This window comes from Triturus cristatus, chromosome 7, assembly GCF_964204655.1.
Source record: "Triturus cristatus chromosome 7, aTriCri1.1, whole genome shotgun sequence".
NCBI lineage: Eukaryota > Metazoa > Chordata > Amphibia > Caudata > Salamandridae > Triturus > Triturus cristatus.
The window spans coordinates 1,215,132,365-1,215,153,502 of NC_140590.1; the positions used below are offsets into that span (position 1 = coordinate 1,215,132,365).

General features: G+C 50.0%; 1 protein-coding gene across 1 annotated transcript in view; it reads left to right on the top strand.

Moving 5' to 3' along the window:
• The window catches only part of LOC146811634 (transmembrane protease serine 9-like), a 1,785,969-nt gene that overhangs the window by 1,689,011 nt on the left and 75,820 nt on the right, over positions 1-21,138 (top strand). Inside the window, exon 22 of the mRNA XM_085618610.1 lies at positions 16,254-16,531. Coding sequence (XP_085474736.1) covers positions 16,254-16,531 — 278 coding nt within the window. The remainder of the gene's footprint in view (positions 1-16,253; positions 16,532-21,138) is intronic.

The following is a 21,138-nucleotide window of genomic DNA, read 5'->3' on the forward strand; positions in this document are numbered from 1 at the left end:
CAGAGGGAGAAAGACAGAGGGAGAGGGAGGGAGACAGGGAGGGAGACGGAGGGTGACAGAGGGAGGGAGGGAGACAGAGGGAGGGAGAGGGAGACAGGGAGGGAGACAGAGGGAGAGAGACAGAGGGAGAGAGACAGAGGGAGAGGGAGGGAGGGAGAGCGAGGGAGAGAGATAGGGAAAGAGACAGGAAGAGATAGAGGGAGGGAGACAGAGAGAGAGACGGAGGAAGGGAAATGGAGGGAGGGAGACGAAGGGAGGGAGATGGAGGAAGACAGAGGGAGACGGAGGGAGAGAGACAGAGGGAGAGGGAGGGAGACAGAGGGAGAGAGACAGAGGGAGAGGGAGGGAGACAGGGAGGGAGACGGAGGGTGACAGAGGGAGGGAGGGAGACAGAGGGAGGGAGAGGGAGACAGGGAGGGAGACAGAGGGAGAGAGACAGAGGGAGAGGGAGGGAGACAGAGGGAGGGAGAGAGACAGGGAGAGATAGAGGGAGGGAGACAGCACTGGAATGTGCGACTCTCACACCCACACAAAATGAGGCCACGTTGGTCTCACTACTGAAACCTGGCAGAAACCCGGAAAACTTGGGCTCTTATCGCCCGTTAGCTCTGTTAAACACAGACTACAAAATCCTAGCCTCCACTCTTGCCAAACGTATAGCCCCGTTTGTGCCGTCTCTGGTACACGCAGATCAGAACGGATTTGTTCCCAACAGAAGCACTTCATATAATATTTGCAGGTTGTTTAGAGTGCAGAGATATGCAACAGAGACCTGGCTTAGATCCGGATGCCTGATATTAGATCTGGAAAAGGCCTTTGACTGGTTGGAATGGCCTTATCTAGCGGCGGTCCTGCGCAAGTTTGAACTAGGTGATGAATATCTGCAGTTGGTGTAGTCGTTGTACCAACGCCCAACAGTGAGAGTTCGCTCGTGCAAGCTACTGTCGGATGAGATCAGGGTGAGACGAGGCACTAGGCAGGGGTGCCCCTTGTCCCCGCTGCTCTGTTCCCTGGCTATGGAGCCTTTGGCAGCTCTCCTTCGAGAGGGTGGCGAGGATTGGGGCATCCCTTTAAGCGACGGATTACACGCGGTATCACTATATGCTGACGATCTGTTATTATATATAAGAGACTTGCACGCTGTACCGCCGGCAATTTCAGCACTGTTCTGTAGATTTGAGGCAGTATCGGGTCTCAGGGTAAACTGGGCCAAATCGGGTGCCTATTCTTTCAGTGAGAATGTGGCAGAGGCAGATATAGTAATTAACGGGACTGCGCTAAACTGGTATCTAATTACGTTCAGATACCTGGGTATATATATTTACCGATCCCCAAGAGATGTGCTGGAAGGTAATCTGGTTAGAGCCATTTCCTCTATAAAAGCACAGATGCAATTCTGGAGGACACTACCGCTCAATGTGATGAGCCGCGTCACCTTGACAAAAATGATAGTGCTGCCTAGACTCCTGTATCATTTTGCGAATCTCCCCGTATATGTCCCGGTTAGGCTATTTAGAGAATTGGAGGGGTTAATCCGAGGCTTGATCTGGAATACAGGGCGCCCCCGAATTGCGCTACAGAAACTGTACGCACCCTCGGAGAGTGGAGGGCTGGCAGTACCAAACCTGGAACTCTACTACATAGCCGCGCAACCACAATGGGTCGCGAAGTGGCTAAGTGGGAAAAATCTAACGGACACGGCGACGGAAACAGCAATCTGGACGCAGAATCAGATCTGTGGACTGTTTCACCCACTGGCAAAGACTCCCCGGCCAGCGCAAATACACATCGAACTGGCGCATAGATGCTACAAGAGGAGCCTTCACCTAACGAAAGGCACACTCCCATATGCACCAAAATTACCACTTATAGGGACACCTAGGGGCAGAGATTATGTAGCTGACATGACAATAATGCCTTGGCTGGAGGCGGGAGTGGAGACACTTGGAGATCTGTATGTGGAAGGCACATTGATGACATTTGAGGCGCTAACAGCAGATACTGGATTACCAGGGGGCCAATTCCTCACATATGCAACTATCACACGGACGCTTACTCTAGCGTGGGGTGATATTACGCATGAACCACCGGCGCATCTGCAGTATTTGCATGTGATGGGGGAGGGGTCGCATATAATACACTGGCTGGTGCAGGCCCTTCTCAGTCATACACGGAAGCCGCTACACAGGCTTCGGGCCAATTGGACTGAAGACAGAGGCTGCCCCTGGACGGACAAAGACTGGGAACGAGTTTTAGCCAGCGCCACACATGTCCCACGTAACTTAAGATTCAAGCTAATACAGACATACATACTGCACAGGGCGTATCTTTCGCCACACAAAATTAATAAATATTTTAATACTAATACCTCTGAGTGCCCGCGGTGCCGTCTCCTGGGTGCTAACTTGCTGCACATGCACAAGACCACAGCATGCACAAACATGGGGTTCTATAAAAGAAATAAACCACATAGAGCGAGCTTCCGATTTCGAGACTTGGGACTCATAACGGCGAAACGACTCATAACCAAACGATGGAAACACAAGGAACCGCCAGAGATCTCACACTGGAAGAAGTCCCTAGAAATGTGGGCGCAGGCGAAGAGCACCACCCTACACAGGGAGGAGAGAGCGGGGTTGAGAAAGCATCCCATTGCACAGACTTGGGATGATATGCTCAAAAAGCTAGTGTGCTCCAGTACCCCACAACAGCCAACGCCCGCACAACAGGTGGGGCCTAATTCTTGATACACCACCAGATAATAGAGGAGGCGCTACACCTGCATGCTATCTCGCCCAGACTGGTTGGTGCAGACCGAAACCTTGCAATCCCTAAGTATGTTAAACGTAAGTAGACGTAACCCTGACGGCTACACACCCATAACAGCAATAGTCGTGGCAGCCCATGCTCACTAATGGCACACCAATCGAGACATGGCTACTTAAAGATGACAGACACACCAGGCACTGCATACATATCCCTTCAGCACATTGACATCTTTTGTTTGTTTAGTTTTATTATTGGGTATTTTTCGTGTAGAATATTATAGAAAAAAGAACGAAAATACTTTGCTAACAGAGGCGACATTTAAAGGCATATATGGCTCTAGCTATCGTAGGACTGTTTCACGGTACACTTTAACAGTTGGGATTTGCAATGAATAGCCTTCTCATTCAAGAGTGGATTACTTCTTATTTAGTATGCTTAGATGTCCTGAACTCTGTCGCACTTTAGACTGTTGTCGGCAATGGACACACTAAATACTTCCATCCTTGCGCTCGATTGGAGATGATAGAATGTGCGGGCAGTTAATGCACAAGATACTTAACGGCTGGATGAGCATCCATGCACTATGATTAAAGATGCCTCCAAGTTTATGTGAAAGATACGCACGCTGACTGCTTTCTACAGAGTCAGAGGCCAAGAGATGTTATCTGGAAAGTGATGCTTATTGATGCTAGACAATAGATATGTTGTATCAGAAAATCACAAAGAAAATGTACTAATAAAAGATATTCAAACAAAAAATAGAGGGAGGGAGACAGAGAGAGAGACGGAGGGAGGGAGGGAGATGGAGGGAGACAGAGGGAGGGAGACGGAGGGAGGGAGAGGGAGGGAGGGAGATGGAGGGAGACAGAGGGACGGAGGGAGACAGAGGGAGGGAGGGAGACGGAGAGAGGTGGAGGGAGACGGGGGAAGAGGGAGGGAGATGGAGGGAGAGAGACAGAGGGAGAGGGAGGGAGACAGGGAGGGAGACGGAGGGTGACAGGGAGGGAGGGCGGGAGACAGAGGGAGGGAGAGGGAGACAGGGAGGGAGACAGAGGGAGAGAGACAGAGGGAGAGGGAGGGGGACAGAGGGAGGGAGATGGAGGGAGGGAGACAGAGGGAGGGAGACGGAGACAGGGAGGGAGACGGAGACAGGGAGGGAGACGGATACAGGGATGGAGGGAGAGGGAGGGAGACGGAGGGAGAGAGACGGAGGGAGATGGAGGGAGAGAGACGGAGGGAGGGAGACAGAGGGAGGGAGAGAGACAGGGAGGGAGACAGAGGGAGGGAGACGGAGGGAGGGAGGGAGGGAGATGGAGGGCGGGAGACAGAGGGAGGGAGACAGAGGGAGGGAGACAGAGGGAGGGAGACAGAGAGGGAGACAGAGGGAGGAGGGCGACGGAGGGAGGGTGACGGAGGGAGGGAGACAGGGAGAGAGACAGGGAGAGAGACAGGGGGAGAGAGACAGGGAGAGAGAGACAGGGAGAGAGTGACAGGGAGAGAGAGACAGGGGGAGGGAGAGGGAGGGAGAGGGAGGGGGAGAGAGGGAGAGGGAGAGGGAGGGAGGGGGAGAGAGGGAGGGGGAGGGAGGGGGAGGGAGAGGAGAGGGAGGGGGAGAGGGAGAGAGAGATGCGTGTATGCCGGGTCTGGTGGCTCAGTGGACGAAGGCGTCTGCTGCAGGGACCTGCGTTCAACCTCATGGTCACATTTCTTTTTGCTATAGCCCTGCCCCTCCCCCTCTGACCCCTCCCCCACCGGTGCGGCCCTCGGCCACAAACCACACTGTAAATTTGGCCCCCAAGAGAAAGTTTGTGAGTACCCATGGGCTAGAGGGATGACCGATGGCCGACCTAGTCCTTGGGCCTTGGCAAGAGCATTGTGGACCCGTCTATTGTTATGTCTAGTGGATCGCTGTGGTATAAAGCCAGATTGATCTGGATGGATGAGATCCTGGATGCACGAGCAGAGGCGATCAGCTAGAACTTTGCCGAGGAGCTTAGGCTCAAAATTGAGCAAAGAAATGGGGCGGTATGAGGCGGGATCTTCGGGAGGGCGACCGGGTTTTAAAAATATCACGATTTCGGCATGGCGCCAATCTAGGGGTAGCATGTGTTGCTCAAGTGCCTCGTGAAGAGCCACCAGAAAGTGTGGGCCCAGTGTTGTCATATGTGGCTGCAAATATTCGCTGGGGAATCTGTTGGGAGCAGGTGGTCTACCAGGGTGGATGTTGGTCAATGCCGCTCTGAGCTCGTCTAAGGTTATAGGGGAGTCTAATGCATCTCATACTTGGTCGGAGATTCTGTTGGGGGTATGTCTGATAGGAAGTCTCAGATATGTATTCTCTTTGATGGTATAGAGAGGCAAAATATGCGGCAAAGACTTGGATTACCGTCTCTGGGGAAGTGCATAGTTCTCCCTCTGCATCGCGTAATGCCAGAACGGGGATAGGGGCCATCTTGGCCTAGCATAGCCGATGCAACATTTTGTTGGACTCATCGCCCCTTTGATAAATTCTGTGTTGTGTTGCCAACCAGGTCTCCTGCGTCTCGTTGATGAGGAGTTGGTGTATTTGTTGCTGGATTTGGAGGAGGTTACGTGGCAGTCCTAGGGCGGTCTCTGTTACTACTTGCCTCTCCAGAGACCGCTGCCGATCTTCCAGGTCTAGTATTTGGGCGAGGCGTTCGCGTTTTCCACCTGTCTGAAAACTTATATCGGATTGTAAGTTTGAGAGTCTCACATAACATGATTTTGGACGGGGCTGTGTCGGTGTTCTTCGATATATAGACAGTGATGGCCCGCTGAAGGACTTCCTGATAATTGGGATCTTTAAAGTGCCAGGGGGATAAACGCCACTGACAGAGAGGCCGTCGGCATTTTAGGCGTAGCTTGAGCTGAACCGGTGAATGGTCGGACATCCCCCTAGGAAGGATGGAGACGAGTGATACCCTATGCATATAGCTATGGGGAAGGAAGTGTCGTGATAAAGTGTCATGTTCTGCCGAGTTATATGTGTAGCCATTCTCGGAGAGGTGATGGGCACGCCACGCATCTGACCACCCCACTGTACTAGACAGGAGATTGAGTTTGGACCTGCTGGTGTGGGATTCCTGCCTTGTAGTGCGCCAGCGATTCCGGTGTGTCATGACGTCATTCCCATCGCCCCCCAGTATCACTAAGCCCTCAGGAAGTTCTCCCCATACCTGTGAAACCTTATCTATGAATGTTTGTCCCAGTGAGGGCGGGGCATAAATGCTGTCAATGGTTATCTGTTCCCCCCACAGTGTACCAGTAACTATAGTGTATCGACTTCCAGGGTCTAACCAGTGTTTGGAAATGGTGTAAGGAACACAGCGGTGTATCAGGACTGCTGTGCCTCTGGAGCCCCGCGTGAAACCAGAGTGATATATTGTGGTATATCCAAATCTGTTGAGGCATGGGGTTTTATTCCCAATGAGATGAGTCTCTTGTATTAGGAGAACGTCAGCTTCACAGCGTTTAGCTAGTTTAAGTACCGCCCCCCTCTTGATCTTATTAAGTAACCCCCTGACATTCCAGGTCACTATATTTAGCTCCTCGAGCTGAGGGTTAAGGGTATGCAGTGCCATCTGTTGTCAGTATATCCCACTGCTGCGGTGTAATGGTGCCGGAGTATGTTCTCAGTATGTGTTCGGTGTCTGCGACTTTATTAACATAACATAACAAAACTTCCACACCCCATCACCCCCCACCCTATACTTCGATGAACAAGGAGTACCTGTCGCAGCGGAAAAATTCTTGGGCCTCAACAGGGGGAACCCGAAGATCTCCACCAACCATACCCTAACATCCCCAAATTGTTGAACATAACAATATCAGTCTAGGGGCGTAGCAGTTCCGTGGGTGGCCCTGAGCCACTTCAATTGATCCAGCAACTCTGCATCTGGAGGTTAAGATGGTATAGTCTATCGAGACCTCGGGAACATTTGTCTGTATCGATTATTGAACATTATGCCACTTCATTCTGGGCCTGAGATCGCCAGTTGGATCGAGATCTATGTCGCCTCTTGGAGTTGCTTCTGTTCTGTCTGCTTCTTTGCGATCCTTGTGAGGAGTCTGATTCCACTGTCGGTGGGGTATGCGGCCTGAGATGCATTCTTTCATCTGCCCAGGAGAAGACCGTCTCTGGGGAATCAAAGAAATATGATTTAGAGTTGTATATCACTAGCATCTGAGCAGGAAAAAGCAGCATGTAGGAAATATTGAGTTCATGGAGTCGGTGCTTAACAGCTACAAAGGACTGCCGCTGTTGCTGCACAAGTCTGGTGTAGTATGGAAATACCATTATTGGTTGTGAGTCGAAGAGCAGACGATCTTTGTGAGTTTTTGCAAATTGGAGTATTGCGTCCCGATCAGCCTAATTTAAAAGCTTAGCTATCACCGGTCACGCCTGTTCACCTGGTGGGGGCTTTTTCATCCGCGCCCGATGCACTCTTTCCACCACGAGGCAGGAAGATAGAGATTCTCTCGGTAAGACAGACCTCAGCCATTTTGTAATGAAATTGTTCATAGTGGAGCCCTCGCAACCCTCCGAGAAGCCAACCAGGCAAACGTTGTTTCATCGCGAATGGCCTTCTGCATCCTCGGCTCGAGACGCTAACTCCTGCGCCACAACCGTGAGCGTATTCATTTTTTGGGGGAGGGAGGGCACAGTATCTTTTACTGTGGAAACACGGGTTTCAGCTTTTGTGATGCGATCTACTGCTTTGCGGAGATCCTGACGCAGGAATGATACTTCAGACCCCATAGCACCAATCTTCCCCTTTAGGACTTCCCACAACTGATAGATCGTCGCCAACAGTGTTGTGTTGTCAGGAGCCGGATCACCGGCCACTTCTCCCCCCGAGCCGCCGTGGGTAGCAGTAAAGTGATCCATGGTGCTCTGTTTGGAGCCAGTGGCTGCCTGTTTATCTTTGCCCATGTTAGTTTAAGAGGGTGCGAGGGGCAGAGGGCAGTAAGATATGGAATTGTGAGTAGGTTTGCCTCCAGAGTTCTGCGTCTGCACCTTCACTGGCCTCCACTACAGAGCCGCAGAGCTTATAAGTTCGGGTCGATGCATCTTTAGAGCGCCTCGTGGGACCCCTTTAGAGCAGAGTCCCAGGCCGGGCCTCACGGAATCCAACCCCTGGACCGAAAGCTGCACCAAGCCTAGCTTGCCCGCTTCCGCAGCCTCAGGAAGCCGGCCAAATCAGCCCCCTAAAGGGACCGAACTCGCCAGACCCCCAACCTGTTTCCCTCCCCAGTGGATCTGCTTCTCCGGGGTCTGAGGCTTCAACTGTTTTGGGGTATGGCCTAATAGCTGGAGGGTAGTCCTCCCCGGAAGAGCCAGGTAATCGTTCTGGGTATTTATCTATGCTGTTAGGCGGTTCAGTCGCCAATGTCTTCACCAGGTGACCAGCAGACAGTTTATACTCTGGAATCTAGTTGGGTATTGCGAGGGCCCTGCTAGGCACTCATAAGCTAGTATCATGCAAGGGAGCAGGAGTTTTCCTCTAGACGTGGCTGGTGGCACTGTCTATTTAGTGCCGGTGGGCCCCACGATCCAGTAATGCCCCCTAAACTCTTGTGCCCCTGGATCTCATATTATCAAGGCGCGGGGCATACCGGGTCCTCAGGGGGGGCTCCACGATAGTCTGGCGCCACTATCGGTCTCAGGCGGCATTCAAGGGCCGGTATCCAGTCTTCGGTTGTATTTCCCCTTTTCAGTACGGTGCCGCGCAGTCTTCTCCTCCTGCGCCACGACGCGATGGAGCCCCCAGGGCTCCCCGTCAGTCTTTGGGAGGGAGGGCGGGGGGGGGAAGCAGACCACGTACCAAGAACTTGACAGCTAAGCTCCCAGCCACCAGGTCACCAAACCTAAAATGGTGGCTGGGAGCAGGAGCCCAACAGATTTATAATTGGGCTACTTTTGGGCTATAAAAAACATAGCCCAAACACAAAATGGCCGGCGCGAGGCCAGCCCCCCTCCCACTATCCCCTCCCAAACCGCCCGGGGGGGACCTCCCTGCGGTCGGCTGCCCCCCCCCCAAGCCCCCTTTGGGAGGGAGGGCGGGGGGGGAAGCAGACCACGTACCAAGAACTTGTGTGAAAAAGGCCGCTTTTATTGGAACAGGTGCACATAAGAATTTAAAAACCTTGGCAAAAGCCTTCCAAAACTAAACCTCACTAAATAAACCATATACCTAACCCCACGACCCCGCCCCCTCCCCTAAATTTCTGCGAACCTGCCCCTTCCCGTACATTACAACATTTAAAACAATACCAAACATTACATTACTGTATAACCCCATATAAACCTCTAAATACAACCCTTCATTAAACTCCCCTGCCTGCCCCTTGACAGCTATCAATCACCCAACCTGTGTAACCGAACTAAAAATAACCAACCTATCCTTTCCCTGTCGATAACCCAATTTAACAAATTAACAAATTAACAAATTAATCCACCGCCTCAAAACGAATGTTCTTGTGGGTCACTCTACCAAAACCCAGGCTGCGACAGAACTAGAAATCTCAGCATTCACTTTCCTCCGGGCCCTGTCAATAGCTCTGGGGTTCAAAGCCCCTCTCCAAAGCCTCCACGAAACCAGTTCCGTCCACAACACATGGCATCCTTACCATCGCTCCTTCAACAGGGCGAAATCCCTTTTCATTGCCCGTAGTAATACCACACCCTTTACTCCACAAAGATCATTCTCGCCCAAATGTATCAACAAAACATCCGGGCACTGGCCCCTCACCGTTGCATTATTCAAACACGGAATAAGGTCCTTCCATAGCATTCCCCCTTTACCCTTCCACACGATTCTAAAAAGATGCTCATTGAACCCCAACATTTTCCCGAAATAGCTTTTGCACGCTTGAACCTGTGCCCATTTAAGGAACGAATGCCCCACAATCCAAATCGTCAATTCCTTCGAATGGGGCCCAGTCACAGAACCTGAAAAGAGAAAAAGAGAATGAGACTCATAAAAGAGGAGATGACGCATGCGCCTCCCCCGCGTTAACTCTCACATATCTTTGAAAACAGTCTGACGATCAGCGCCCTAGGCGCATAATTGCACCCTTAGACCAACCCCTGTTGTGAGCTTCAGTTGCTGCCCCTTTCCTGAAAGAATGGGTCCCAAACAGTGCCCCGTCCAACCCAATCCTCTGCAAACCCTTGCGCAAGACCATACGCAGCTGATAATCTGTTACCCGAGCGCCATTGATATGTTTAAAAACCAAATCACCCCCAGCGCCTCCTGACAAAGTTTCCAATTGCCTTGCCAACCGCAATGGACAAGTAGAACTGGGAGCTTCAGCTTCCAACCATACACCCTTACCCATGCCCCGCTGATCAGTCTTTGAACTGGCCAGCCAAATGTTCAAACCTTTGTCCGAGAAAATCACATCTTGCCAGCAAATGCCCCACTTAGATTTAGTACCTAAAAGCTCCGAAACCCGAAAAGCCCCAAAACACATTAATGCCATAAGGGTGGCAAACAAAGAAGACTACAAATCATCCCTGCAAACCGCAGGTAAAACTTCCAACAAACGTGCTAAATTCTGCCAAGAAAGTGGTGAACGAGACAAAGGAACACCTCCCCGCTCCCTAGCCCTCAAGCATCCTCCTACCCACTTCCCCAGCAGAAGGGGAATAGCCCCAAAACAGCTTACCCATGAAAGAAATTCCTGCCAATTTCCCGGCAATAGTGACCCTGGACAAGCCTTTCTCAGAACGGCTCTTCCCTCCTGCAAGCTTCAGATGCCAAAAATTCCCTACACGCCAGTGCATATGCTGCCCGCGTAGACACAGACAGGGAACCTACCACCAATTGAAATACCCTACATTGCCTACATACCAGAGGTGCTCCGGCATCGGGGTCGGTGTCCTGTCCGCCTCCTTGGCCAGCCCATGGAATCTCCCCCACTGCGAACGAGACAAAAAATCCACTATGTCCACCCCCGGCACGTGCAAGGCCCTGAATGAAATGTCATATCGCAGACAGCCCAGCACAAACACTCTCAACAACTTCAAAATCTGCTCATCTCTCACTGACTGCCTGTTGACGATTTCAACCACTGCCATGTTATCCACACGGAAAAGCACCTTCTTATGCTCCAGCTCTTTGCCCCAAATAGTCAAAGCCACCAGTAGCGGGAAAAGCTCCAAAAAAATGATGCTCCTCCCTCGTTCCTCCACTCCTGCGGCCACTTCTCTGCGCACCACTTTCCCTGCCAGTAAATGCCAAAACCATCACTGCCTGCCGCATCCGAAAACATTTGGACATCCCACTGAACATCCTCCTCTCTAGCCAGTGGCACTCCATTAAAAGAGTGCAAGAAAACTGACCACATACGCAAATCCTCCTTCACCCCTGCTGACAAAAGCACATGATGGTGAGGTAAATGCTGTCCTGCCAATGCACGGCCCAATCGCCTGCAAAAAGTCCTTCCCGCCCTGACAACTTTACATGCAAAATTAAGATGACCCTGTAACACCTGAATGTCCTTCACCGTCACCTTCTGTTTTGACAACATTCTGTCAAGCAAATCCAGCATTTTGAATTTTTTGTCATCTGGCAACCGAGCCTGCATTGCTACAGAATCAATCTCAATGCCCAAAAAGGATAAAGCTGTAGCAGGCCCCATTGTTTTTTCTGGCGCCAACGGCACCCCTAGTTCCTCCATGAGCTCATAGAAGGTGTCCAGAGCACTCTGGCGCTCCGCGGAGCCCGGGGAACACTTGCCCCTTGACCACTCAAAAAGCCTCCCTAGGCCGCCTGCCTCTGGAAAAACCGGCAGGAGCCATGCCACTCGGGGGGGCAAAACCACCCCTTCCTCGTCCCCACTCCATTCCAACATCGCCTTGACCACCGCGGACGCAGAACCCACACCCTGAGTACCCGCACGCTCCCGACCTCTAGCTACAACCCCTGCCAGTGCCGTCTGACCCACACCCCTTACGTGCCCCTGGACTCGAGACACCTCCGAAGCATCCCCCTCACCAAGGCCCAGAACACCTTCCACCCATGAAGGAAAAATATCCCGTCCCTCCCATGCCAGGCCCCCTCCAGCCGGCTCCAAATCACCAAAAACCAAACCTTCATCTCTACCACCAACCCCCCCCCCCCCCGCCCCTGCCATTCTCTGACCTTCCCCACCAAGAACCGGTGCACGAAAACCCCCCCCATGCGAAGAAACTGATGCCCCAAAACTCCCATGCTCTCTGTAAGAAAGCAAATCCTGCTGAGAACCCCACTCCCCTACCTGAGCCCACTCTCCCTCTTCCAAAGAGCTCGCCCCAACAGACCCTGTCTCGTCCCTCACTGACAAAGGGGAAGAAAACAATAAAGGGCTATCTAGCCCTAATTCCCCTTGATCTCCTGCCATATCTGACATGAATTTCGCCCCACATGCCTGCCCCGGGCCCAAAGACCCTGCAAAAAACTCCCCTGTTGTGCCAGTTTCCACCTTAGAGCCTCTAAAGCTCCCAGCGCTGTCTCTGTATGGTCCTGCCTTAATCGTGACCTTCGCGCGGGAAAAATCCTCCCCGCGCTCATGAAACGCGCCCCCTGGAGCTGCCTCCCCGGTAAAATCCCCACTAGCGCTTCCCGCCTCCCTCCTTCCAGGCAACGGAGCCTCCGGCAGCGAGGCAGAATGCTTCTTGGTGCCCCGCCCTCCCCCGCGCTTGCCTCTCGCTGCGGGGGAGGAAAACGAACACGCAGCTGATACCGGCACACCTGCCACCTTTCCCCCAGCGGGCAAACCACCCGGCCCTCCCCGCTCACCCCGCCCACCTCCCCCGACGCTCCCCTCAACGCCAGCTGCAAAACACGAGCAGGGGCCGCCTTTCTAAAGCGCGGGCGGCCCCGCTCACTTACCAGCAGTGACTTCGAACGCTTCGGCGATGTGCAGGCGGCCACTGCCACCGCCACGCCCGCCGAGGCCTGCCGCATAGGACGCGACGGCCCCGCGACTTCCCCAATAACCAGGTCCATCCGGCCCGCTTCACTCAGGAGCCGGAGGGCCTCAAGGACTCGATAATCCTCGGACACCATAATAAATCCGCCTGAAATGCAAATCTAAACGTCACAAAATACACCTGACAAAACTAAACAGCTAAGCTCCCAGCCACCAGTCACCAAACCTAAAATGGTGGCTGGGAGCAGGAGCCCAACAGATTTATAATTGGGCTACTTTTGGGCTATAAAAAAAACATAGCCCAAACACAAAATGGCTGGCGCGAGGTCAGCCCCCCCCACTATCCCCTCCCAAACCGCCCGAGGGGGGACCTCCCTGCGGTCGGCTGCCCCCCCCCAAGCCCCCCTTCAGTCAGCCCCATGCCAGTTTTGATTAGCGATCAGTATTTGCGGTGATCTATGTCCTCTCCCAGGGGTCTGGGGGTAGTCCACGCTAGGTTAAAAGCCCATGAGGCACCTCGGCGCAACCCCAGTCCCACCAGCGCCACAGCCCCCATGCCTAGCCGGTGCAGTGATCACTGGGGCCATAGGCAGTCGTCACGCGATAGGGCCGCACCTGTTCCTATAGAATCCACTACAGCGCCCCCTCACCTTTGACTGTGCTTTCAATCGGCGGTCTATTCGGCTGCGGTGATGGCGGCACGGCTCCCAATGCACTGAGCTTGTCGGCGAGGCCAGCATGGACCGGGTCAAATCTACGTCACAGTACGGCCGTTCTGCAGTGTTGTCGGGTATTATTTTCAGACTTCCATGTTGTGTGGTCCGTTTTGCATGTTCTTTGGTACAGGATTATGTGCTAGGGTCTGGATTCAAAGCGGATGATGACAAATAATGACTCGGGCAGGCGGAGCTTCCTTAGGACGCTTCCGCCATGTTGGCCTGCCAAGCCATGCCCCTCTTCTTCCAATATTTAAAAGATTATGAACTGTTATGTTTTATTACCTGGGATTATTTTGCCTTCCTATAAATTTTAAATGGTCATCTGTTATGCACTGTATTGTTGATCTTTGTTGAGGTCTAAATCAATTTATTCAATAAACTCTAACACTTACAAGCCACACCACTAGCATCAGCACTGAGTTGACTGAAGAGGAACAAGGAGTTAAGTGAGGATAGCTAAAAGTAAGGAAGAGCAGTTGTAAAAAACTAAAAACCGTAGAGTAAACTTTATGAGTTTTGGAAATATTGAACGTATTTTGCGAATGGTACAGAGCTGAAGGTGAAAGTTGTGTGAGACAGTATACATGACAGTATACATGCATTGAGGTAAAAACAGGGAGTGGTCAATGATAACTGCAAAGATGTGTGTCTGATTGTGACAGGTGATCGTTAGTAAGAAGGTGGTAAAAAGACAGCAAGTGAAAAAGGGGCAGTAATAAAGGAAAAGGTACATTGCTAAATAGTGGGGAATATGGTATGATCCGAGAATTTATAACTGACGTACAACTAGATATAGTGTTGTGTAATGTTGAGATGATATAAAAGAAAGAGATATCGATATGGGAATAATGGAGTGGAAGTGCTAATAGAATGAATGAAAAAAATATAATTTACAGGGAAAATATGTGGTGAAAAATACAGAGCTCGGGACCAAGCACATGGGGAACATGTGTTTAAGTAGAAAATTGTAAAAAGGAGAGTAACCAATGATTACTGATGGGGATAATAACCAGGGAACTGCAGAACCAGAGAGACCAAAGAATGAAAGAGAAACAAGAAGTATAGAGGGGCAGGTCAATCCTGGAAATAGATTGAGATAAAGTAAGGTAAGACAGAACGAGGAGAGTGGGGCTGTTGGCAAGCTGGGTCAATGTGAGGTGATTCTAAACTAAGAAGTGCTGATTTATTGGAGAGAGGAGGCTGAAATGCAGATTAAAAAGACAAAGGAAGAAGTGAATGCATAGAGGTGATAGTGGATTATGTATTCCATAGATAAAGGTGCGATGGAACAGCAGTTAGAAGGGATGTATTAGTCAAGAGATGGTTATCTGAATAACAGATGAATCAAGGAATACTGGAAAGAGTGAGGGGGTGAGTTTGAAGAAAGAGATAGACTGAAGATGCAGTTAGGTGAGCAAGAAGAAGCAAAATTGAGGCATTAAGCAGGCTGAAGGCCAGAAGGAGGCTCTTCAAAGCATACTCGAAAGTAAAAGTCTGAAATAAGTGGGAATAAGCTGGAGTTGGGCTGAAGGCATAGCAACAAAACCAGAAAAAATGCAGGTTGCAAGAGGTAATCTTATATGTCACAAGGTTGCTGAATTCAGTGTAGAAACCAAGGAGAACTTTGGAGAAAAGGATAAGGCGAGGAAGTGCTAAGAAGAAAGACATTGGTGAAAATTAGCCGCCAGGTACAGGGGGAAGGGGTAGAGTTGTGATCACAGGTTGATAACAGCATTATCCAGAAAGGCGCTAGTTGTTATCAGAGTTAATGACAGACAGCATCATCCTCCACTAGTTTCAACTGCCTCCGCATCCTCCGCAAGACCTTCCAGTGGATCCCATCCGACTGCAGAAAGACCGTCACCCACAAACTCATCACCAGCAGACTAGACTACGGCAATGCCCTCTATGCCGGAATCAACAAAACTCTCCTGCACAGACTCCAGAACATCCAGAACGCCACAGCCAGACTCGTCCTCGAGACACCGTGCCAAGAGCACATGAGCCTACACCTACAAGGCCTCCACTGGCTCCCCGTCGAGAAGAGGGTCCCCATCAAACTCCTCACCCACACCTACAAATCCCTCCACAACATCGGACCCAAATACCTCAATGAGAGAGTATCTTTCCACGTACCCAAGAGGAACCGCCGCTCTGCCGACCTCTCCCTGGCAGAGGTCCACCGCATCCGCAGACACAGAACAGGCGGGAGAGCCTTCTCCTACATCGCAGCCAAAACCTGGAACGAGCTCCCTGTGAACATCAGATGCTCCCCGACCTTGCACACGTTCAGGAAGGACCTCAAGACCTGGTTCTTCAACCGATCCGGATCTGACTCCCCCCTCTCCCCTCCCCCCCCCCCCCGCACCTTGCGACCCTCACGGGTGAGTAGCGCGTTTTACAAACCCCTGATTGATTGATTGATTGAGAGGTGAGGTGGCATCCATGGTGCTCAGCTTAGCTGAAGATGCAATGAGTTGAGGTCTTCAGCGTGGAGTTTTTAAGGAAGGTTTGAAAGGTTATAGAGAGTGATGTAGCTGAGGAAAAGAGAGATCGTATCGGAAAGAAGCGTGGATGCACTACTGTGAAAGGGTAAGAAAGAAAGTCAATGATTTGAGAAATGGTAAGTGACTAGAAAGGTACAATAAAAGAAGCAGTGAAATCCTGGAGAGTTTAATTTTTGAGATGCAAGGTTTAAACAGTGCTGCGGGGCAGAAATTGCAGATATGCAGAACTGTCATCAAGTGTTAAAAGATGTCTGATATCCAAGTAGTGATCTGAATAGTAATAACCTAAAACTCATGTGGCATTAACCTCTCTTCTCAGTTTCAGAGATTCTCCCAATGAACTCAGTGTCTTCTTGGGTGCACACTCTCTTTCACTGTGGAACTCGCACCAGGTGTACTCCAGCGTTCAGCTGATCTTCTTAAACAACTATTTCAATGGCGGCTACGGGTCACCTGGGGATCTCGCCCTGCTGCAGCTGACGACCCCTGTGGGTTTCACTGACTACATCCTTCCCATCTGTCTGCCGGCTCCGGAGGTCCAGTTCCCCAGCGGAATGAACTGTTGGGCCACTGGCTGGGGGGATGTCAGCAATGGAGGTGAGACTGAAGGAAATGTGATGAGATGCGATGTATTCGGGTGGGAAATGGGAAATGTGGGAAAACTGCAAATCTGACTCAAAGCTTATTATAAACACTGCATCATTGTGGGTCAGATGTTTATATTTTAACTAAGGTAAAATGCCCTGTACATGTCAGTGAGCCTATTGTATTGTTTTCATCTCTTATTGGGCAGACTAGTGTCCTGCAAAAAAAGGGAGGATTTTATGTGGAAACTCTCCGAACAGCACATGCACCGGGGTTCATGTTAAATTAAAATTGCCTTCTTATTACTGCAATAACTGGATTCTGAAGCTTGGAATCAATTCTACATCAGTACAAACTCAACTCAGGGAGGGAGTTTAGAGATGACAGTAGCAAAGAAGAAGTCATGGGGCATATTTATGAGCCCGTTGCGCTGCCAGAGCATCACATTTTCTGACGCTCTGGCAGCACAAATCACAAACTCATATCTATGAGGCCATTCAAAGCCACTATGCGTGGCTTTGAATGGCCTCATAGATATGGAGTAAGGCAAGGCAGCGCAAATTGCTCCGTTGCATTATTCTGCACTCAGGAGGTGTTCCATGGGCATTGCGGTGCAACCAGGGCCGGACTGGCCGTAGCGGGTACGGGGCAATCCCCCGGTCGGCCGCAGGGGTGGGGGTCGTTTTTTTTGTTACAGGGCCGTTTTTGCAGCGTAGCTACAAAATCGGCCCTGTAACAAAATTGGCTGAATACCGGCCCTGGCAAAGAGCTCGGCCGCACCCCCCACCCCCCGGGGCGGGGGGGGGGGGGTGGCGAGCACTTTGCCAGGGCCGGTTTTGGTTCCCAGTCCGGCCCCGGGTGCAACACCCATGGATTTTAACATTTCCACAGATTTACGAGAGCATGCAAATCTAGGGAAGCGCCAAAACCTTGTTATTTCGCAACACCTTTTTTAATGTTCTTAACTTTTTAAAATCAGCAATACGGCTTAGAGCCAGTTGTGATTAATTGACAGGGTTTTTCATGTGTTCCAGTATTTAGGGTATGGGGTTTTTCTGTGGAAATATGGTGATCCCGCGGTTTACCAACAACAGATACTCTACTACCATGTACTCACCTGGGCCCATTAAACACACAATTGAGTAAAACCGCTGGGTTATCAAGTTTATATGTTTACCAAAATGTTCAGGATTAGTCTAAACACCTTTACTAACCCTTCACGAATCAAATAGTTCTTTCTTCTGGTCGATGGACCATTAGTTGAACTAATTGATGGTGATAATGACTTAAAGCTAACTTACTTATACCTTAAAATTGAAATAACCACAGACTCCTTTAGCATTTTAAATTTTTATCTAAATTTTGAGCATATGAACCACTTCGAAAATACAATACAGACACCCTCATTTGTTAGGAGAGTAAATTCAATAAATCATCAACACATACTTCGAACACTTGCTATGACAGAGAGATAAGATCATCTGCAAATATCTTGAAAAATTAAATTACTAAGAATGGTGTGAAGACCAACCCCCCTGGCCAAAGGCCTGGTAAGGGTCCCCCGAGATAGTTCAGGCGACAAAGACTTCAGGACAGGTTTCACAACAGGTTAGTTACCTCTCTAACACCAACGATTGCACCGCACCCCTCTCTGACATTCTCTTCCTCCCCAAGATTCTTCCGCAAGTCTTCTTCTAACCCAATTAAATTAGGAAAGTAAGTTCTGCTTCAGATTCTGCATTCGATTCTTCATCAGCATCTCACAGCATCCCTTCCAGCATCAGCATCACCCACTACACCGACAGCATCTTCCCTCAGCAGCATTCAGCAAATCTTCATCTCTCTAACCAACTAATGTTACCTCGATTATACCTTTTGTTCAGGATTGTTCCACCCATTAATGTTTCAATATCGTAAAAATTTGAAATCTAATTGGTCAGGCAAGGGGAGGATGATCATCACACCATGCTTACATGACATAACTATTGTTCGCAAAACCCATCACCTTAATTCTTTATTCAAACTTTATTTTCCCACCTGCATTCACATTTCATCTGCAACAAATGTTTTAAATTGAACATGTAGACTCATTCACTTCGATTCTTCACTGCCGGTTCTCAGGCTCAAGCTCACTACAACCTTGTCCTCTTCCCGACCCGCCTGTCATTCTTCCGGGCTGACTTGCGCAAAACCCACATGACTCAGCTCGCTTCGGACATACACGAGAGGCCCAAATGCGCACTAATGATAAAGTCAAAAGACAAATATTAGTTTCAAGAAAAAAAAGGTCACCCTTAATGCTACCCACCTCTACTCTTATTGCCTTTTACTTAATATTATTTTTCCTGCATTAGCGTTAGTATAATAGCTTGTTTTCTTTTCGGCAAAGCAGATGCCATGCACGCCAACTTTTAAGCCGCCATATTAGTGCCTTCTGCTCATGCGCAAGAATTTCCCTCCAAGCATTAAAACGTCATACTACGTAGATGCAGTTGACGTATGCGCAGTAAAGATTCCCCGTTTAGAGTATTTTAGTCCTCCGTTCATTCTGTTAACGTTAGTTAACACACAGGCAAGCTTCACTAACCCTCGTGTTTATGTGGTGGGCATTAGTTTTACACAAAACAAAACGAATAACTGTTTAGTAAGTCCTTGCTCCATCAATGGTGTCAGTGTTTATTGCTTATTCTTTTAAGGAACTGGTACATACTTAATCTCTTATATACCGTGTTTCAATTTATATCCTGTACAAGTGACTATTATGTGTGAGCTGTGAATTACGTTATATCTTTGTATATTGTATTCTTCTAGAATACTTTTATGGTTTTATGCAAAAACTGAATAAAGTCTATTTTGGCTTTGACTTTGAGTGCCCTAGTTTCATTACCACTCTGTAATATCAGTAGACAGAAACCAGGCAGTGATATTGTAATAAAGGTGTGCACTGACATCCACATGGCTGCTTTTCACAACTGTGCCTGTGTACTGGGCATATTGCCGGATATGATTCGTGAGTCCCTGCTGGTGTCCTTGCCTAAACCTAATAGAGATGTGGAACTGATCAGTTCTAACCGGCCATTGCCTCTACTTAATACCGACTACAAGGTGCTCGCCAAAATATTGGCAAACAGGTTAGCCTGTTTGGTACCGCAACTGGTGCACGACGACCAAAATGGCTTTGTTCCAGCTCGCAGCATGTCATTAAATCTGTGCCGGTTCTCCCGGGTAGCGCATTACTCAAAGGATCATTGGCCGCATGCTGGCTGCCTGGTATTAGACCTAGAAAAGGCATTCGACTCCATAGAATGTTTTTTTTAATTTGCCATACTGCATAAATACGATTTGGTAGACGAGTTCATAGGCCTGGTCCAGCTATTATACACACGTCCATTAGCCAGGATTAAGACGGGCTCTCACATGTCGGAACAGGTCCCCATCGAACGAGGCACCTGGTAGGGCTGCCAGCTCACCACGCTCCTATCCGCGCTGGCTGTTGAACCGCTGGCGGAGGCGCTACGTAGCACTCAAGATGAGTGGGGAAACCCCTTGGGGGACGGCACCCATGCGGTCTCGCTCTATGCCGAAGATCTCCTGATATACCTCATAGATCTCGGGCAGTCCTGTGGGGTAATTGAGACCATATTGTCTGAATTTGCTTTGGTGTCAGGGCTAAAAGTGAACTGGGACAAGTCCTGTCTAAATCCTTTCACAGAAACTACTCCAGACCCGCTCTTGGTCATCGGCGGAACGCCTGTGCACTGGCAGCTCACAGCATTCCGGTATCTCGGAATTCATATTTACCGGGATCAGCACGACCTCCCGGAAGGTAACCTGACGCCCGCCATCGCAGCAGTAAGGGTGCAGATGTCCTTCTGGTGCACCCTGCCACTGGCGGTTATATGGACAGAATTGCATTGCTATAATGGTAGTCGTGCCACGGTTGCTTTACCATTTGACAATCCTGCCACTGCATATCAGACCGCCACTATTTGGGGACTTGGAATCAAGCATGCGACTGTTCATGTGGCATGAGTCACGGAGCAGAGTGACGATGGCTAAAATGTATCCACCGACCAATCGAGAATGCCTTTCTGCTGCCCAACATGGATCACTATTACTTGGCGGCGCAGCTCCAATGGGTGGTACACTGGCTAAGTGCGCGACACCTCGAAGACACGGCTACACAAGCACCCGCATGCACCCAACCCCAGATGGTGGAGTTGTTTCATCCCAACAGAAAAGGGAACATACCCACACAGCTTCTGATACGTGTGGCATATCAATGCTACCATCGCTGTCTCTGTATCACGCGCGCAACCACACTATATGCAACATCTTTCCCTTTGCTGGGCACTCCTAGACGTCATCCGGCAATATCCAGTTGCGAACTGGAACAATGGGAAGGAATATGACTCGTTACCATGCAAGTCATTACATCGCGTGGCATTATAATGCGGTTGTTACAAAAACCGCGTTGTTACCACGCAATGCCATTACTACGCAAGTCATTACATTGACTTGCAGTAGATGGCGCACTGACATTAGAAATATATAACTAACTATTCCAACTCCAGCCTACGCAACAGTAATGAAGGTGTTGGAATAGTAAACTATACTAT